The following is a 16,206-nucleotide window of genomic DNA, read 5'->3' on the forward strand; positions in this document are numbered from 1 at the left end:
GGGAAACGCTGTATCATATGTGATGAAGATCAGCAGCAAATCCTTACATTTAAGATACTGGAACTATTTTGTTTGTTCAAAAACATAGTCACCAATTATTTTTCGACTGATAGACTAATCACTTAACCGTCTAATCATCTCAGCACTAATATAATGTAATTTCTTCTCCTTCTTTGCAGACTGACTGAGTGGGAGTACTGCAATGACCAGCCGGCATCCTAGCCATGCAGAGAGCGCTCACTCCACAGACAAACAACCACCTGCCGTGGCCCCCAAGCTCCATGTGCAGCGATCGCTGTCAAAGGAGACAATCACCATCCACTTTACAGCTGTTGGGAAGGAGGAAGAGGAGGAGGAAGAAGAGCTGTACACTACATCTGCCTCCACTACCTCAGCCGCTGAGGATGACTCAAACATTGTGACAGCCTTAGAAGCAAGCGAGGAGATGTTTGAAGGGGTGCCATTGGACTCTGCAGCCGAGGTTGCTGTCATTCCTGAATCATCCAGACTTTCTCCCATTTCTAGACATCACACTAACAGTTCTCCCACACAATCTCTGTCATCGCGTATTGCTGAGCAGAAAGGCTCAACTTCAAGCTCCTCTCCTACTAAATCTTTGAGCTTTCCCTCCAGTGACAAACCTTTTCTAAGTTTGGTGAAGTCTCTTTCCTCTGACACTGAGTCTCGTGACGGGGTCTCTTCTGTTCCTGCTCCAACAGTAAGGCACAGGCATCTCATGAAGTCTCTCGTTAAATCCTTATCTTCGGATACATCCCAAGACTCGTCGTCGTCGTCCTCCTCCTCCTCCTCAACACCCTACCGTCTTCCAGAACCGCGCCTTAACCTGCAACTCTTCAAGCAATTCACACAGCCCCGGACGCCATCTGCTACTGTGTCATCAGCTGGTGACTCTAAAACGGCCCCTTCCTCTCCGTTAACCTCGCCAGATAACCGCAGCTTCTTCAAAGTCTCAGACGTCGAGGCACGAATTGAAGACACCAAGCGTCGTCTCTCAGAAGTCATCTCTGAACCACTCCAGCTGCTGAGTAAGATCATGGATGAAAAGGGCAGCAGCTTAGTTGGCAGCAGCATTTACCGACCAAAGGCCCTCTCGGTCAGCGCCTCAGAACTCTCCAACATTACTTCTATCAACGGTCTTCTATCAGCGGAGAGCAACAACAATTACTGCATCAAGGAGGAAGAGGGAGGTGAAATGGAGGCTGAGAGCCCCAACAATGGGGCCTCTGCTCCAACTGAATCACCGCTTTCCTTCACCGTTGACACCAAGAGCCCAAACAGATCATCTTTACTTTCCATGTCGTTGGACAAGTGCTCTATGTCTGCCCTTGCTAAACAGGAGGATGAGGACTTCTGCATCCTGTACAGTGATGACTATGACACTTGCACAGACACAGAAGGCGGTGGTGATAGAACTGATGACACTGGAACTGGTAGTCAAACTAAAGTGCCACTAAGTGGAAGTACTGAACCGTGTAGTGAAGATGAATCTGAAAGTATTAAGCCGGTATCTAGTGTTCCACACTATACTCTCATCATCCTCACTGCACTGGTCTATGGGTATTTTGTATTACCTCTGCCCAGTTACATTGGAGGAATGCTGCTCGGGATTGGGCTTGGATTCCTTTTAGCCATTGGTGTTGTGTGGCTGACAGGACCAAAACCCTCTGGTGGTTCTAGACAATCCAGACACAAGGGGAAGCTGTGGAATCAGACCAAGTTGGATATAAAGGAACCAGAAATCTATAAGGTCAGTGACTCTCTTCTCCTTTTTTCTTCATCTCAGACTTCCAGGCTTTAGCTCCTTAAAAATTTGTCTGGTTGATTACTTCTGTCTTGGGACCTCTAAAGCGCCAATGATGTCATAAGATAACACATAATGACCCATTCATAAAAAAATATTTTAAAATTTGATTTTAAGTGTTTTAAAAGTTCACCGTGTCCTTCTAACTCTGACCCACCGAGTGGTTCAATCCTGTCCAAACCTTTCTGGCCCATCAGATATATAATAAAATTACAAGTGTCTTCATGGACCATATACACAAGCGTAATGCATTCACTTGAGAAAAAAAAAATCCTGCTCTGTTTTTCTAAATTAACGAGATTATCTCAGAATTCTGAGAAAAAGTTAAATAAATAAAAAATCTGCTGTTTTTCTGAATTACGGGATAATTATCTCATTGTTCTAAAAAAAAAAAAAAAAAGTTTTCATTGAAAGACTCTGCTCTGTTTTTCTGAGATAACAAGATAATTGTCTCAGTATTCTGAAATAATCATCTCATTAATTCAGAAAAACAGAGCAGATTTTTTTTCTTTTTCTTTTTCTCAAGTGAATGCTTCTGTAAGAATATTCTTGGCCTCTGTTGAAAATAATATAGAGAACCAGTGAGGGAAATCTGCTATTCAGGCTACATTTTACAGTTTTATTAAAAACTGTAAACACATTCAGATCTAACTTGTGGAGTCATTGTGGAATTGGTATGGAAGGAAAAAAAACCATCAGATTAAAGTAGATACTCAAAGTAGGACCAGGATCTTCAAAATAAGGTTTTCTCCTCTCCATATTTTTTTTAACTTCGATCCAATTTTTGAAATATTATGAAATGAGTGCACAATAAGTTTGGGTTGTATTCTGTCTGACCCTTAACAGACACAACACAACAGCAGTGGGCTGGTCTTCCAGGAGTGAGTGGCCACCGTCCAACTGATGCCACTTTGAGTTAATAGCAGAATGCAACAGATCCTCAATTTTAAAACCCAATCGATTAGGCCAAGATATATAACATATAAATGTATTATGATTTATAAATGTGTCAAAGGCACTTAATTAAGCAAGTTTGAAAAGCAAGCATCCCCACATTTTGGTACACATAATTAATATTATGAAATACATATTGGTATTGTGTGTGAGGGTTGTTAGGGCTGTGGTGTTTCATGGAAATCAGTTCATGTCCTGACTTATAGCACCTATCAAAAATCTGTTTTGTTTGAAAGGTTTTTTGTTTGTTTGCTTTTTAAGATATTTCTTCACCTTTATTAGACAGGACAATATAGAGGTACACAGAAACTGTGCATGATGCACCTTAACTATTGGTTATCAGGACTGGTTTTATTGGAATGTTTAATAGAATCACACAATATTGAATTTATACCTCCATCATTCCCTCCATCATTTACCCACTTATCTTCTGCACAGTGGGCTGGAGCCTACCCCCGCACTCTTAGTGGTAGAGGTATAGTACACACAGGACAGGTCATCACTTACAGAGCCAACACATGTAGACAGACGACCATTCACCCTCGCACTTGCATCTATCAGCAACTGTAAGTTTTAATTTACACTACCTAACAATGCACAACAATAACACCCTGTAAGGATTTGCTCTACTTACAGAAAACTGTGAAAATATATTAAATGAATTGTTATCATAAAAAGTAGGATCATTTTATTTAATTTATGGCACTGTGTAGAGCTGTATCTGTGGGATGTTGTGAAGAAACTGTGCATGCAAGTTAAAAGGTGCATTTCCTTGACAGTTTTCATATTGAAGTGACAAAGCGGCAGATAAATTAGATGTGGATCCTCAGTATAGCCAGATGCACTTGAAAGCTCACCGTAGAAAGCAAATGACAACAAACTGTTTATGACTTCACTTGAAGAGAGACAGTGAATATGAGACACTTTCTTATCAACGTGAAGTTCATAAGAGGAGACAACTAACATTTTCTGTCACTGTAGAAGCATGTTAACATGGGTGACAACACACTGTGAGCAGATATTTACAGTGTCCTCATTTTCCAGGCGCCGTGTCAGATGGTTGTCGTCTCTATGTTCCAAAGTATTTCTCAGAGGCAGAGGCTCAGAGCAGACACAGTGCATAAGAACAGAAATTTTTTGAAAAAGAGAATAATGTATATGTGCGAAAGCTTAGTATGATTGTTTTAGACAAAACTTGAAATTTAATCAACATAATGTAAAATGTTTGTCTTCCCTCCAGGGCTGGATGAATGAGATATCGAACTATGACCCAGAGACGTACCATGCCACGCTGACACAGTCTGTGTATGTGCGGTTGGAAGGCTCCATCATTCGTCTATCTAAGCCCAACCACAACATCCCCCGCCGGGCCACACACAATGAACCAAAACCTGATGTCAGCTACATTAGCCAGAAGATATATGACCTCACCAACAGTAAAGTATGTTGTTGTGTTACTTTTTTGCCCCTGAATATAGGATAATATACTGTATATCTTTATAGCTTTGAAATTTTGATAGAAATATTTCCCTTCTCTTTCTGTAACTTGGTTGAGTGTTGAATGGAAATACATTATAATGAATATTTGAGTCTACAGTTCATTATTTCATTAGTGCATTGTATGCTATTCACCAAACAATATAACATTTTAGAACAGTTAATGACAAAAGGGACAGCATAGAAAATTGTCCTCTTCTTCTTGGAATGGTTTGTAAAAGTTCTGAAATTTTAAAGAAATTTATGGAAACCAAACTGCTTTTTTTTCCCCAAATCTTTCCTCAGGTGTATCTAATGCCTCAGAACCTGGCCAGGAAGCGAGTATGGAACAAAAAGTACCCTATCTGCATTGAGCTTGGCAAACAGGATGACTTCATGTCAAAGGCTGAGGGTGACAAGTGTGAAGCCAGTGAGGGCATGAGCATAAGGGACAGTGGAGGAGCGCAGGAGCGAGGGGCTTCGTCTTCGTCCAGTAGAGACCTGACCCTCTACCTGTTTGGAAGGACTGGGAGGGAGAAGGAAGAGTGGTTCCAGCGGTTTCTCTCAGCTTGTAAGCTAAAGGCAGACTTGAAGAAAACCTCTAGTGTTGCTGGGAGTAAGAGCGGTGAGCAAAACTGATGTTTGTGTCCACAAGACCTTTGGCTTTTCTTCTTCTTCTCTTCAGAGAAGATTTCCTTTTCTTTTCCCTTTGTTCTGTCTTTCTATCCAAGACTAAAATTATCAAAATGACTTTTTCCAAGGATAGAAAAGTGGTAATTACAAACTAAAGTTTTGGTACTTTGGAAACAGTAAAACTTGAGTACAGCATCTAATTCCTCACCTCTTTGTTTGCTGTGGCCCACAGCTCTGAGTTCTCACAGTCGCAGCAGCAGCCGCAGCAGTCTGGACGAGGCGCTGGTATCTCAGCCCCGGTCAAAGGACTCGTCAGTGTCCTCTGCAGCAGCAGGCAGTGCCAAAACCAAGCCGCTACTGGACTACAGTGTCTACATGGCCTCTTTACTGCCAGAGCAGGTGACAGTCAGCCCTACAGCTGCCACCCCTGTTCTCCAGAGTCCTCAGAGCAGCCCTGGGGCTGACAAGAAGGTAACACATACTCATCATTTTACACTATTAACACTTTTTCCTTCTAATTGCTTGTCATCTCATTTGCAATTTTAACCTCATTGTGCTACAAGCAGTGTAATTACAAACAACAACAAGTAGCTGATGTAAAGATTTAGTCAGGTCGTTGGAATAAGTTGTTTTGTAGTGGGGTTAAATATCTTACAAACCTGTACAGATAAATTTGATGCTTATTCTTTCCTCCTAATGTTTGTGTGACCTTGTCTGCTGTGTCATTAGCTCCAGAGCACCACTGCAGCTCAGGTGCAGCCCAGAGGGGAGGAGGATTCCATTTCCTGGGTGAATGCCGCTCTTGGTCGGGTCTTCTGGGACTTCTTGGGCGAACCCTACTGGGCTGATCTGGTCTCCAAGAAGATTCAGATGAAGCTCAGCAAGATACGGGTGAGTGGAGCAAGGCCCACGGCAACCTCTCCCTTTAGAATTGGTTGAAATTTAACAGTAGAGAAGAAGTAAAAATGGAGTCATGCTCACCTTGCTTCATATTTTGCTTCATCTTATAATATGTTTTGGTTTCTGTAACTTTTCACAATATACTCTGGTACATAATGTTAGTACAATGCTTTTGCAATTTGGTTCTATCATATTCTGCAGATTAATTATTCATGTGCAGCCTGCTCAGCTCAGTTGTATGCTTGTCTCTTTTTCCAGTTGCCTTACTTCATGAATGAGCTAACCCTGACAGAACTGGACATGGGCGTAGCCACTCCCAGAATCCTTGGGGCATCCAAACCTTCCATTGACTACCGAGGCAAGAGAGAAATCAATTTCAAACAGTAACACATTTGTACACACAAACACACACACGATACTGACATGTCTGACCAGCAATTAACTGCTTGATCTATTGAGCTGTATACACAATTTTCCTGGAAGTCTCCATTTATCGTGCAGTATTTGCTGAGCCATAGACCATAATTCATTATGTCCTGTGTTTGACAGCACAACTTCCCTTCACCGGGATAACAAAGATTAACAATGCCAGTTGGTTATCTATCAGGATACATTTTGCCATGGAGCTTCCTCATATTAAGTAGTTGCCGTGTCAGCTTTCCCTCAAGAAATTAGTTAGTGCAGCTTATAAGCTTGCACCCTTGCTCCTGAGTCAGTGCATTAGCTGACATGCATATGCATGTATGCCATCAAATACACAGACTACAAAAAGAACGAGCTAGAAAAACAAGCATGTAAAATTAATAAACTTCCAAACATTTTCTGAGCCTTTGTGATAATTCAACATTAACTCGTTCATTGAATGAAGCATCATTTCAACAAATGAAGACAGAGACACTCAAATGCAGCACCTTCAAGTTCACTTCATGTCACTTTAAATACCTATTTAAGCCAAAATATCCTAAAAAGATAAATATGTACTAAATAAGTTTACTGTGGAAGCAGATTTATTATGTAAGTTTTTACTAGTTTTCTCTATATAAGTAACTTCACTTAATGTCACTTGGAATGTCTCATGAACACGGATAAAGAGTTGCATATGTTGTACCCTCGCACATGCATAAAGTCTAGTTCACAGGAGAAAGTGACTAACCACTACTTGATTGGAGTGAAGTTTTACATACCGGAGCTTTGCATGCAGCTTAAACAAGGCTAAGCTCCTTATAAGGAAGTATAATACCACATTTTACAATCAAACCTACTCTCAACACGAACTGCTTTAATGCCTTGCTATGAGGTGAGAATATGGGTGAAAAAAATTAATTTGAAGTTGTCTAACAATGCAAGCGGTTGGTAGCAAGCTGAGCATAGATCATGTCCTTGTGGTGAAGGGCTACAATCCAAACAACCAGTCAAACTGTCAAAAATTATATATAATATAATAATATAAAGAAATGGTATAAAATGCAGTCCACTGCATGTACACACACAGAGACAGAAGTGACATGTTGTCTCGTGACTGCCCACTGCTCCCAGTCTCTCTCTAGTCTTCTTGCTGTAACTAATAAGATCACAACACTGGCTCTGACATGCTCTCCATCCAAAGACCAACAGCACTGGTGATAGCTGCCCTAGCTCTCAACTGTAAACATCACTGCCCAGACTGAGAGGCTCACGATGAGATGTGCTAACAACCAGTTACAATGCTTAATAATGATTTAAAGTGAAAGCAGCAGTAGAAACCGTTGCAAACCTAAAAGATTAAATTTAAAAAATCCAGCCTCAAAGGTGATGTCATCATTTAGTGCTCATTCTTTGCATGTGGTGAGGTGGCCATGTACTTTGGAATCAGTATCAACATTAGATCACTTTCCAAACATTTTGAAATTACTAAAAACATAACAAACAAACACTTTTTAAGAAAATACAGCAATGTATTTTTACATTGCAGCCAAGATAAATGCTTTTTCTCTATCCCCAATAAGTGGGTAATAGTTGGAACCATAGCCAATAACAACAATAACTGTTCCATTCACTAAGTACAGGCGAAATTAGGTTTATTGTGTATCACACTGTGGCGCAACATTTTACATACACCCACTCAGCTTGTCAGGCAGTGGTACCCTCGAGGTTAAAGAGGCAGGCTTGTTTCTTCTAGGTTCTCATCTGGTTAAAGTACAAACCTTTCCCTTCCTCTGCAGCTGCTGCCATAGTGTCTGACCAATAATAACACTGCTCAGAGTTCAGCATGGTTTTGTTGTTTACAGGACAACTGGAAGTGTTACAAAAAGGCACGTGTGCTCGATTAATATAAAGGAATCAACTTTATGGAAGAGTACTATAGATGTGTACTATAGCTCATGAAAAAAACACTTGATAATCGACTTGTTTACAGAAGCGTACTAGGATTTGACTGGTTAGTGAACTTTCAGCTGAGTGCAATGCAGTCAGGCCTTAAGCATTTTAGCAGGTCTTATGGTTTTCTGTGGATCAGACGAATCAAGGCTTAGTTATGTGAGGTTTTAGCTTTGTGAACGATGAAGTTTTACACCAACTCTGCTCCAGTTTAGATCAGAAGCAGCATTGTACATCATGCTCGTTCAGGCATGCATCAGCATTGAGCTCTCCATGCCTTTGTACCTTGTTGCTTTTCTCATCCTCCCTCAGAGTCTGTGACAGATCTGTCTCTTCGTCTTTCACATGTACAGCCTCCTGCTCTCTTCATAGTTTTCTCTTCCCCTTGAATTCTCTTTCATATCATCTTCCTCTTTGTGTCCTTACCCACTCTGTAGTTGCACTGTCTCTCTTCCTCCGTCCTGCTCTATGAATCACTGCCTCATTTTTATCACTGCAGCCTCACAGAACCCTGTAATGAGAGCAGGAATTGATTGCATCTTCAACTAAGAAGGCAACGGCCTCTCTCAGATCACTTCCAGGCAAAACACACCTCAGTAGCCACTCCAAACACAATCAGTGTGTGTCACTTTCTCTGCAGCTAATACTTCTGCAGAGAAAGTGAAGGTTTCTTTCCTCTTTTCTGGTGTGTTTCCATGATCAGTAGCCTTGTACTTTAAAGTGGTGGTTAGAAACCTTCCAGTGGAAACGGTCAGTTTAGTTTCCCCTTTTTGAAATTTCCACTGGTGTTACAGTAGCTGTATCCTCCATGCATCTCAGGTTCTGCCTTCACCTCGTCTCACCCCACTCCTTCCTGGAACAAGCATGCTGAGTACAATGGATCGATGAACATCTCCAAGTGTGTATGTGTGCATATGTCCACCAACAATTGCAATGTTTCTCATACAGTCATTTATTTGTGGCAGCCCACCACAATATTGACTTTGATCACCACATATGGATTTTCTTTTTTTTTTTTTTAACTAAAAAATAGAAGTCTCCAGCCTCCAGCCCCCAGTCAAATATACAATATAACCCTGTGGGAAACACTGGATTGTCTCTGCATGCTTGTATATTTGTGTCCATGCATGTTAGTTTTTGAACACACTCTGTCCTATTAGTTTCTACACTGTAATGTCAATATAAGGATGCATACAGGCGGTCACCCTGCATATGTGAAGACAGTTTGTGTGACACAGACTCCTGGCTCTTTGCTTTGCCATGTGGTTTCACCCCAATTAAGGAAGCACTGCCTTGTTCCCGCAGTTTGCACCGAGGCTCCTCTCCCCTCTCCCCAAACTAACAAAGCACAGCACCCTGCATAAATCCCTGACCCACCCAGACACAGTCCTATTATCCACCACGCCTCTCAGGACAGGCGAGCGAAGCAAGGCCCACTGGGCTCAGCAGACCCAGCATGTTCACTCTGCCTCTGTCCTTCTGATTGCCTAACTGTCTATTTTTACTTGGTGCTTTCATAAACCTCCTCTGACTTTCTAACCTTCTGTTCTTTTGCTCTAAGTTTTTTTTTTTTTTTTTTTTCTGTTTTCATTCCCCTGACTTTTACTCGTTCTTGCTCTCCGAATGTTTTCCTCCCTGCTGCACTAGACTCATTGTATTATCACGTCATTTAGCACAGCCAGCTGGTGTTCAGGCAACACAGCAGTGAGGAAAAGGGCCCCTAGTCTCAGTGTTGTTTGTCTCTGCGGTGTTTGCCTTCCCACACGACATCTCTTCATCTTATCTAAAAAAAAACGTTCTTATTTTCACTTTCTCCACCCATATCCCTTGGCTATTGTCAGGAAGGCTAGATAGATCTAATTATAAGAACTCTGGTAGCTGTGCATCAAATATAACACCATGTATTTGTACACAATTTATGAATTTAAGCATTGCATACATGCACTAGTGTGCATGTATGCACTAGTGCAATGTGTTTTTGTTTAGAGTCTCTTAATGGCTCTCATTATCTGACTCTCTCAATCCTCACATAATTCATCTTTCCTGCATCATCTTGTGGCCTTTGCTGCCTCCCAGTGGTGTGCAGAGAAATCACACCCATGTTTATGCTCCTTGAACACTGGAACATGTGATCAGTGTTGTAAAGAGAGGGGCGAAAAAAGAAAAACAGAACACACAGCTTGCACCACACAAGCCCAGGCTTTCAACCGAGGCTTTTGTATAATCCAGATTACAGCAGGTATATCAGAGCAGAGGTAAAGGGAATAGAGAGAGAGCCCTGTTTATGCATCCCATCCCTCCTGCTGATATCAAACGGGAGCTAGAGGGGAAAGATTGTCTCCAACTGTTTGTCCTCTGTTCAAAAGATCTTGTGATCTCTTTTCCTTTCTTTTCCCTCCCTTCATCGTTTGTTTGGCTGTGTCTTTCTCATCTAAGTACAGGAATCGAGAAAATAAAATCTGTCGGGGTCCACTTTTCAGTGAGATAGTGAGGGGGAACAAAGGGAGTGAGAAAAAGAGAGAGAGAGAGAGAGAGCAGGAAGCTAGGGTGACTGTGGCCTGAAGTGGTCTCCATGTCTCATCTAGATTCAACTTATTCCCTCATAAATAGGACTTATACAATACAATTATATTTAAGAGTCAATAATAGAGATTTTCAGCTGGTACTTTCTGACTTAAACACCACTGCATATGTGTTGCCCCTGGTGGTGGGTTTTATCTCATATCCCCAATCATTAACGTAACAGTTTCACTTCTTTCATTTCTTCTAACTGACTTTGCATCCCTCAGGTCTGTGGTTTGAACTGGAGATTTCCTACAGTGGCTCCTTCTTGATGACTCTGGAGACTAAGATGAACCTGATTCGCCTGGGCAAGGAGGGAGAAAGCCTCCGCTTAGGGGAATTTGGCAAAGATGGGTAAGACAGTTGAGCTCCATCATACCACATGCACATTTTAGAAAAGATATTTCTTAGTTGGATTAGTCACCTGTTCCCCTCTACATTACATTAAAAACTATAGTTGTCTCTTTCTGCCACAATCTGTCTGGCACCTCACCTCTCTCACTGTGTGTTTTATATCTTCTCTGTCTTTTACATCTGCTCCTTTCTTTTCACTGTTGTTCCCTCTGTGCTCTCTGGATTCTACTTTTATGCTGAATTCTACCTGGTGAGTGCTGCTTAATTTTCAACAATCGTCTCAACTCTCATTTTCTAGCTTTGTGTGTCTATAGTTTCAGGGTTTGTCTCAGTTCGCAGTAACATCTACCTAACTATTCATTACTTTTTGAATGTTTTTGGCTCTTTTCATCTCCTAAATCCATTCTCAGCAATGAAGAGGAACATAACATGTTAATATATGTCAGGGTAAATACTGTGGAGATGCACCAATCAAACTTTTTCTCTCCTGATTCTGATTCTGATACTGAGTATGTGCAGATACTGAGTACCACTGAATACCAAATTTAAAATATTCCTACCTCACTGCATGGAACTAATCCAGGTAGGTAACATGAGGACATGGATTACTGTGGCAATAAAGCTCAACCATTAGTCCCCTGTGGCTGAATTTTATGACACTGTTGATGTGGCACATTGAACTGGGGCGTCCCTTAAATTAAGTGTGCATGTAGAGCATCTACCTCTCAGGACTAGAACGGCTGCCAGAAAATGAGAAGTGGTCCATTTTTGCTAGTGCTCATAAGGAAACAAGTATAGATCCAGTTTCATATCAAATAACATCTGAAAGTTCAAAACACAGAGACACTTGTAGTTCTTAACACTTGCATTTGCCACTGATTCACTTCGTTTGTGTCTTGTTCTATTGGTAGTGTAGAATTCAGCTACTAAGAGCAATGAAACTGTGTTTCCATGTGCATGTATTAGTGCATGGGTGTAGATTTGTGTGTGTGTGTGTGTGTGTGTGTGTGTGTGTGTGTGTGTGTGTGTGTGTGTGTGTGTGTGTGTGTGTGTGTGTGTGTGTGTGTGTGTGTTCTCACCCTAAATCCATTTGTGTTTCCAGATACAGGCTGCGGACTTACTGCCTGGCTGATAGTGATGAAGAGTCATCTAGTGCAGGCTCATCAGATGAGGAAGACTCCTCAGACATCTCTAATGACTCTGCTGGAGCCGAGGGGTGAGAACAAGTTTATATACATTCTTTGTATCACTGCTCACCTAATTCATAATCACAAAAAAGGTTACTAGTTTTAAACTTGTTTTTAACGTGAAAGAAATTGTAATATTTATTTAAGAAAATGAGTCAATCATTAAACAATATACACACACACACACACACACACACACACACACACACACACAAAAATATATATATATATATATATATATGATTTGTATGTGATTGTAACCCTAACCCTCCTTTTGCTGAACACAGCTTTGTTGGAGGCCACAAGCCAAGCAAGATCATGCGTTTCGTGGATAAGATCACTAAGTCCAAATATTTCCAGAAGGCCACAGAGACAGAGTTCATCAAAAAGAAGATGGAGGAAGTGTCCAACACACCCCTCCTGCTCACTGTAGAGGTGCAGGAACTCCAGGGAATACTGGCTGTCAACATACCCCCTCCACCCACTGACAGGATATGGTATGTGAAGAAAGTGTTGTTTTCCTCCTGCGTTATGTGTGGAATGCTGTGTATAGTGTGTTTCCATGTTTGTCAGAGTGACAAATGATCACATCTTCCTTAGACATGAAACTTTCCCACAGCCTGGAAAACACAGGCGAGTCTGTTGATAACAATGGTCTTCAGATGCCCCCTAATTAACCAATTTCCTCTCTCATGGCAACACTGACTTCGTTAAAAGACACCTGAAACTCATTCTAACTTTAAACTGTATGTTCTATTGAGAAAATTAAATTAAGCACTTGACATATAAACTTGATATTCAGTGCATCACTGCCCTCTACAAGTGCATAATTATACTCTGTGCTGCCACCATTTGTTCGTTTCTCAGTTATTAAATGGGGAACATGGTTGATTATGTTGCTGTTCCTCTCTTGCAGGTATGGCTTTAGGACACCGCCTCACCTGGAACTGAAGGCTCGACCCAAACTGGGAGAAAGAGAAGTCACTCTGGCTCATGTCACAGACTGGATAGAGAAAAAACTGGACCAGGAATTCCAGGTACCGATAAACATTACATTTCACTTTTTACATTTCAGAGACTTAGGCTCCATCCACACCAATATGTTTTAGTTTTGAAAGGCCTGGTGCCACACTATTCCAGAGTGTTCGAGCACCTAAAACAGACTTTTGGAAACAATAACATAGACACCCATGCCCGCTCCCTGATTGGGTCTCATCAGCCTCAACCACCAGGGGTAAATACAACATGGATAATGAATTACAAGCATTACTGACTTCGTTGTCTTTGCTAAGAGGCTGCTGTGGAGTTAAATTCTGCATTTTATAAACTTACAACTGTCTTCACTGTTCCTCATTCATAGTAATTTCTGCAACTAACCAACTGCAAAATAATCATCTGCTTCCTGTTTACTCCGGCACGCACATGCCCAGTGTACATCCATGGTCATGTGATTTACATTTTCAGGTGTGTTAGCATTTTCAGAGATTGTTTGTAATAGGGAGCTAAAGCTCTTGTCTGGGTGGTGATCGTTATTGTTTCAAAACTAAAATACATTAGTGTGGATTTAGACTTAGAGGGATAGGTCAGTTACATTCAGCTCCAAATGCACTTACAGTACAGTTCCTCAGAACTGCATAAATCTGAACCACGTTTGTGAAACTTGTTTAACCTCAGATTTCACTATTGTAGGATCTCCGTTGTTAGTGCTTACAACTTGTTTTAAATGCAGTTTGCATTGGTAAAAAATAGTTTAAAAAAATTGTTTGACCACTCACTGTCCCTCCCTCATTCTTTTTCTCCTCTATTAGAAAATCTTTGTAATGCCAAACATGGACGATGTGTGGCTCACTATCATGCACTCTGCCATGGACCCGCGCACAGCTGGCGGACCATTTGTTGCTCCAGCAGTGGACCCAGAACCTTCCCAGCCAGAGAGGGACAGCTCCAGCCAGCCATGAAGAATGTTTACAGTATTTCCTCGAGCTTATGAAGCCTCAAAATGGGAACTGGAGCCAAAGTCAATGGGTCGTACACGACTGTAATACAAACACATTCCTGTAGTGAGTGGGTCTCTCACTTGCCATAGAGGAGAAGTTTAAAGGAAGAAGGTAGAGTTGACCAACCAAACAGTAAAGACAAACTGTTGCTTGCTGCTCTGTTCAGTAGTATTTATGATGCCAGAGGAAAAGGTGATTTGTCTTTGAAGGATTTATATAACAGTAAGAACCTATTGAATAGGCACTAATGTGAAGAGAGTCATGTTTGGCTCAGAATTGGGGTTGGTTTAAGTTAATATATGGGGATAGAGATATTTAACTTTATAATGTCTTATGAATATTGATGTTGGAGCATTCACCAGATACCTTACAGCCCGTAGATGACAAGTTTCAGTGAAGGCTTGAGAGTGAGATAGAGCATGGTAGCCCCCTTTTTATTGTAGAAATACAGAAAGTAGCGTTTTACAGTATGATAGTATGTTGAAACTACAGGTGTTTCATAGTGAATGAGCAGCATGTGAAGGAGAGTTTCCATTGTCAAGAATTAAATGTAGGCAGGTAAATAAAGTGTATTGGAAAAGCTCAGATACTTGATGTTATGTTGATTTACCATAAAACATTAACCCTTTAAGTGGCTTTATGCGAGCGGTTTTTGATCAGGTGTTAACTAACAGTATTTATTTGTGCTGTGACCACACCCCGAACACCACATTCATTTGCCAAACCCCTCTTTCTATGCCAATGATGTGGTTATCCATGTCTTTTTGGAAATCATGCTCAAGAGTAGACGTGCATTATGTAGAAAAATTGTCATTCACTATGTAAATTCCATACTAATGACAAATACACAAACCCAATAAGTGCAATGATAGAAACACTACACAAACTTTAGTATGATTTTGTAAAGATATTATATTAAAGTGTATGTCTGATGAGAAGTATGAGGCCTCTAACACGTCTATTGAATGTATGTACGGATCGTTTTGGGTTTTTTTTATGTATGTAATAGTTTTTATCCAGTAACATTTTTACTGGGGTATGCAAATTATTGCACAAATACAAGTGAAATTCATTTTTCTGTTTTCTCATGATAAACACTATCTCATCTTGCATATCTTTTTCCAGATGTGTCATTCAATCATAATGTTTAAGGAGCACCAGGTGGTGTATTTTACTATTCATCGTTTATACTTTAATGGTGTTAATGTTGATGATGATGTGAAAGTGCTTTAAAAAGGCTCTACCCGCCATACTATATGTAGAAAGACACACAATGTAGGGATCAACACTGAAGTTAAGGTACATACTATGTAGTAGAGCATCTATTGCCAAGAATGTAAAGTCTCATTTACAGGTTCCCTTTCTGAGAATACCTTTTTTTTAACTATCTTTCTAATCTTAACCAAAGTCCCTCAATTAGGCCTATGGTGCCAGATATCTCTCTGCTTAAAGGTACGCTTCCTGTATTGATATAGCATTGTGGGTAATATTTACAAATATGCTACAATCTCTGCATTAACATGTTTACAGGAATTCTTACTTAGTTTTCATTTTTTTCTCTTAGCACTGTAACATCTTTTTGTTTTTTTTGTTTTTTTTTGGTGTTATTGTCTTTCCTGTTATGCCTTGGTTACTTTATGTTAAGTATGTGTTTTGAATGACTACATGAGGTGGGCTATGGTTGTATTTTTTTGTCTACATCTTTGGAATAAACAGAATGACATAAGATTTTTGAGGATATATGAAGATAATGTTATGATTTGTATCTGTGAATTATTAATGACTTTTTAAAATTTAAATGTAATTTTAAGGCCAAATTCAGTGATTATGTGCATCTGCCTTATTTATAGAGCAAAATAAATCTCTGTCAATGAAAGCCTTTCTGTTTGCTGTTGCTTCAGATTTTGTGTTTTCTCATGATAAATTTGTGAAGTGTTGACACGAATCTTGCCTGCTATGTATTTAT

General features: G+C 40.4%; 1 protein-coding gene across 3 annotated transcripts in view; it reads left to right on the forward strand.

Moving 5' to 3' along the window:
- LOC139636039 (testis-expressed protein 2-like) overlaps positions 1-16,185 on the forward strand; it is a 31,580-nt gene extending 15,395 nt beyond the window's left edge. For 2 of the 3 annotated variants that reach the window (XM_071503705.1, XM_071503704.1), the window contains 11 exons: positions 180-1,768; positions 4,017-4,217; positions 4,559-4,877; positions 5,118-5,356; positions 5,615-5,776; positions 6,044-6,143; positions 10,930-11,056; positions 12,159-12,272; positions 12,531-12,740; positions 13,160-13,280; positions 14,052-16,185. In XM_071503705.1, coding sequence (XP_071359806.1) covers positions 203-1,768; positions 4,017-4,217; positions 4,559-4,877; positions 5,118-5,356; positions 5,615-5,776; positions 6,044-6,143; positions 10,930-11,056; positions 12,159-12,272; positions 12,531-12,740; positions 13,160-13,280; positions 14,052-14,201 — 3,309 coding nt within the window. In that variant the 5' untranslated portion in view covers positions 180-202 and the 3' untranslated portion in view covers positions 14,202-16,185. The remainder of the gene's footprint in view (positions 1-179; positions 1,769-4,016; positions 4,218-4,558; positions 4,878-5,117; positions 5,357-5,614; positions 5,777-6,043; positions 6,144-10,929; positions 11,057-12,158; positions 12,273-12,530; positions 12,741-13,159; positions 13,281-14,051) is intronic. The other variant, XM_071503707.1, reaches the window with a different exon arrangement.
- Positions 16,186-16,206: the final 21 nt, after the last annotated feature.

Source organism: Trachinotus anak, unplaced genomic scaffold, assembly GCF_046630095.1.
Source record: "Trachinotus anak isolate AG129_WGS33_773 ecotype Australia unplaced genomic scaffold, CSIRO_AGI_Tana_v1 ptg000019l, whole genome shotgun sequence".
Taxonomy (NCBI): Eukaryota; Metazoa; Chordata; class Actinopteri; order Carangiformes; family Carangidae; genus Trachinotus; species Trachinotus anak.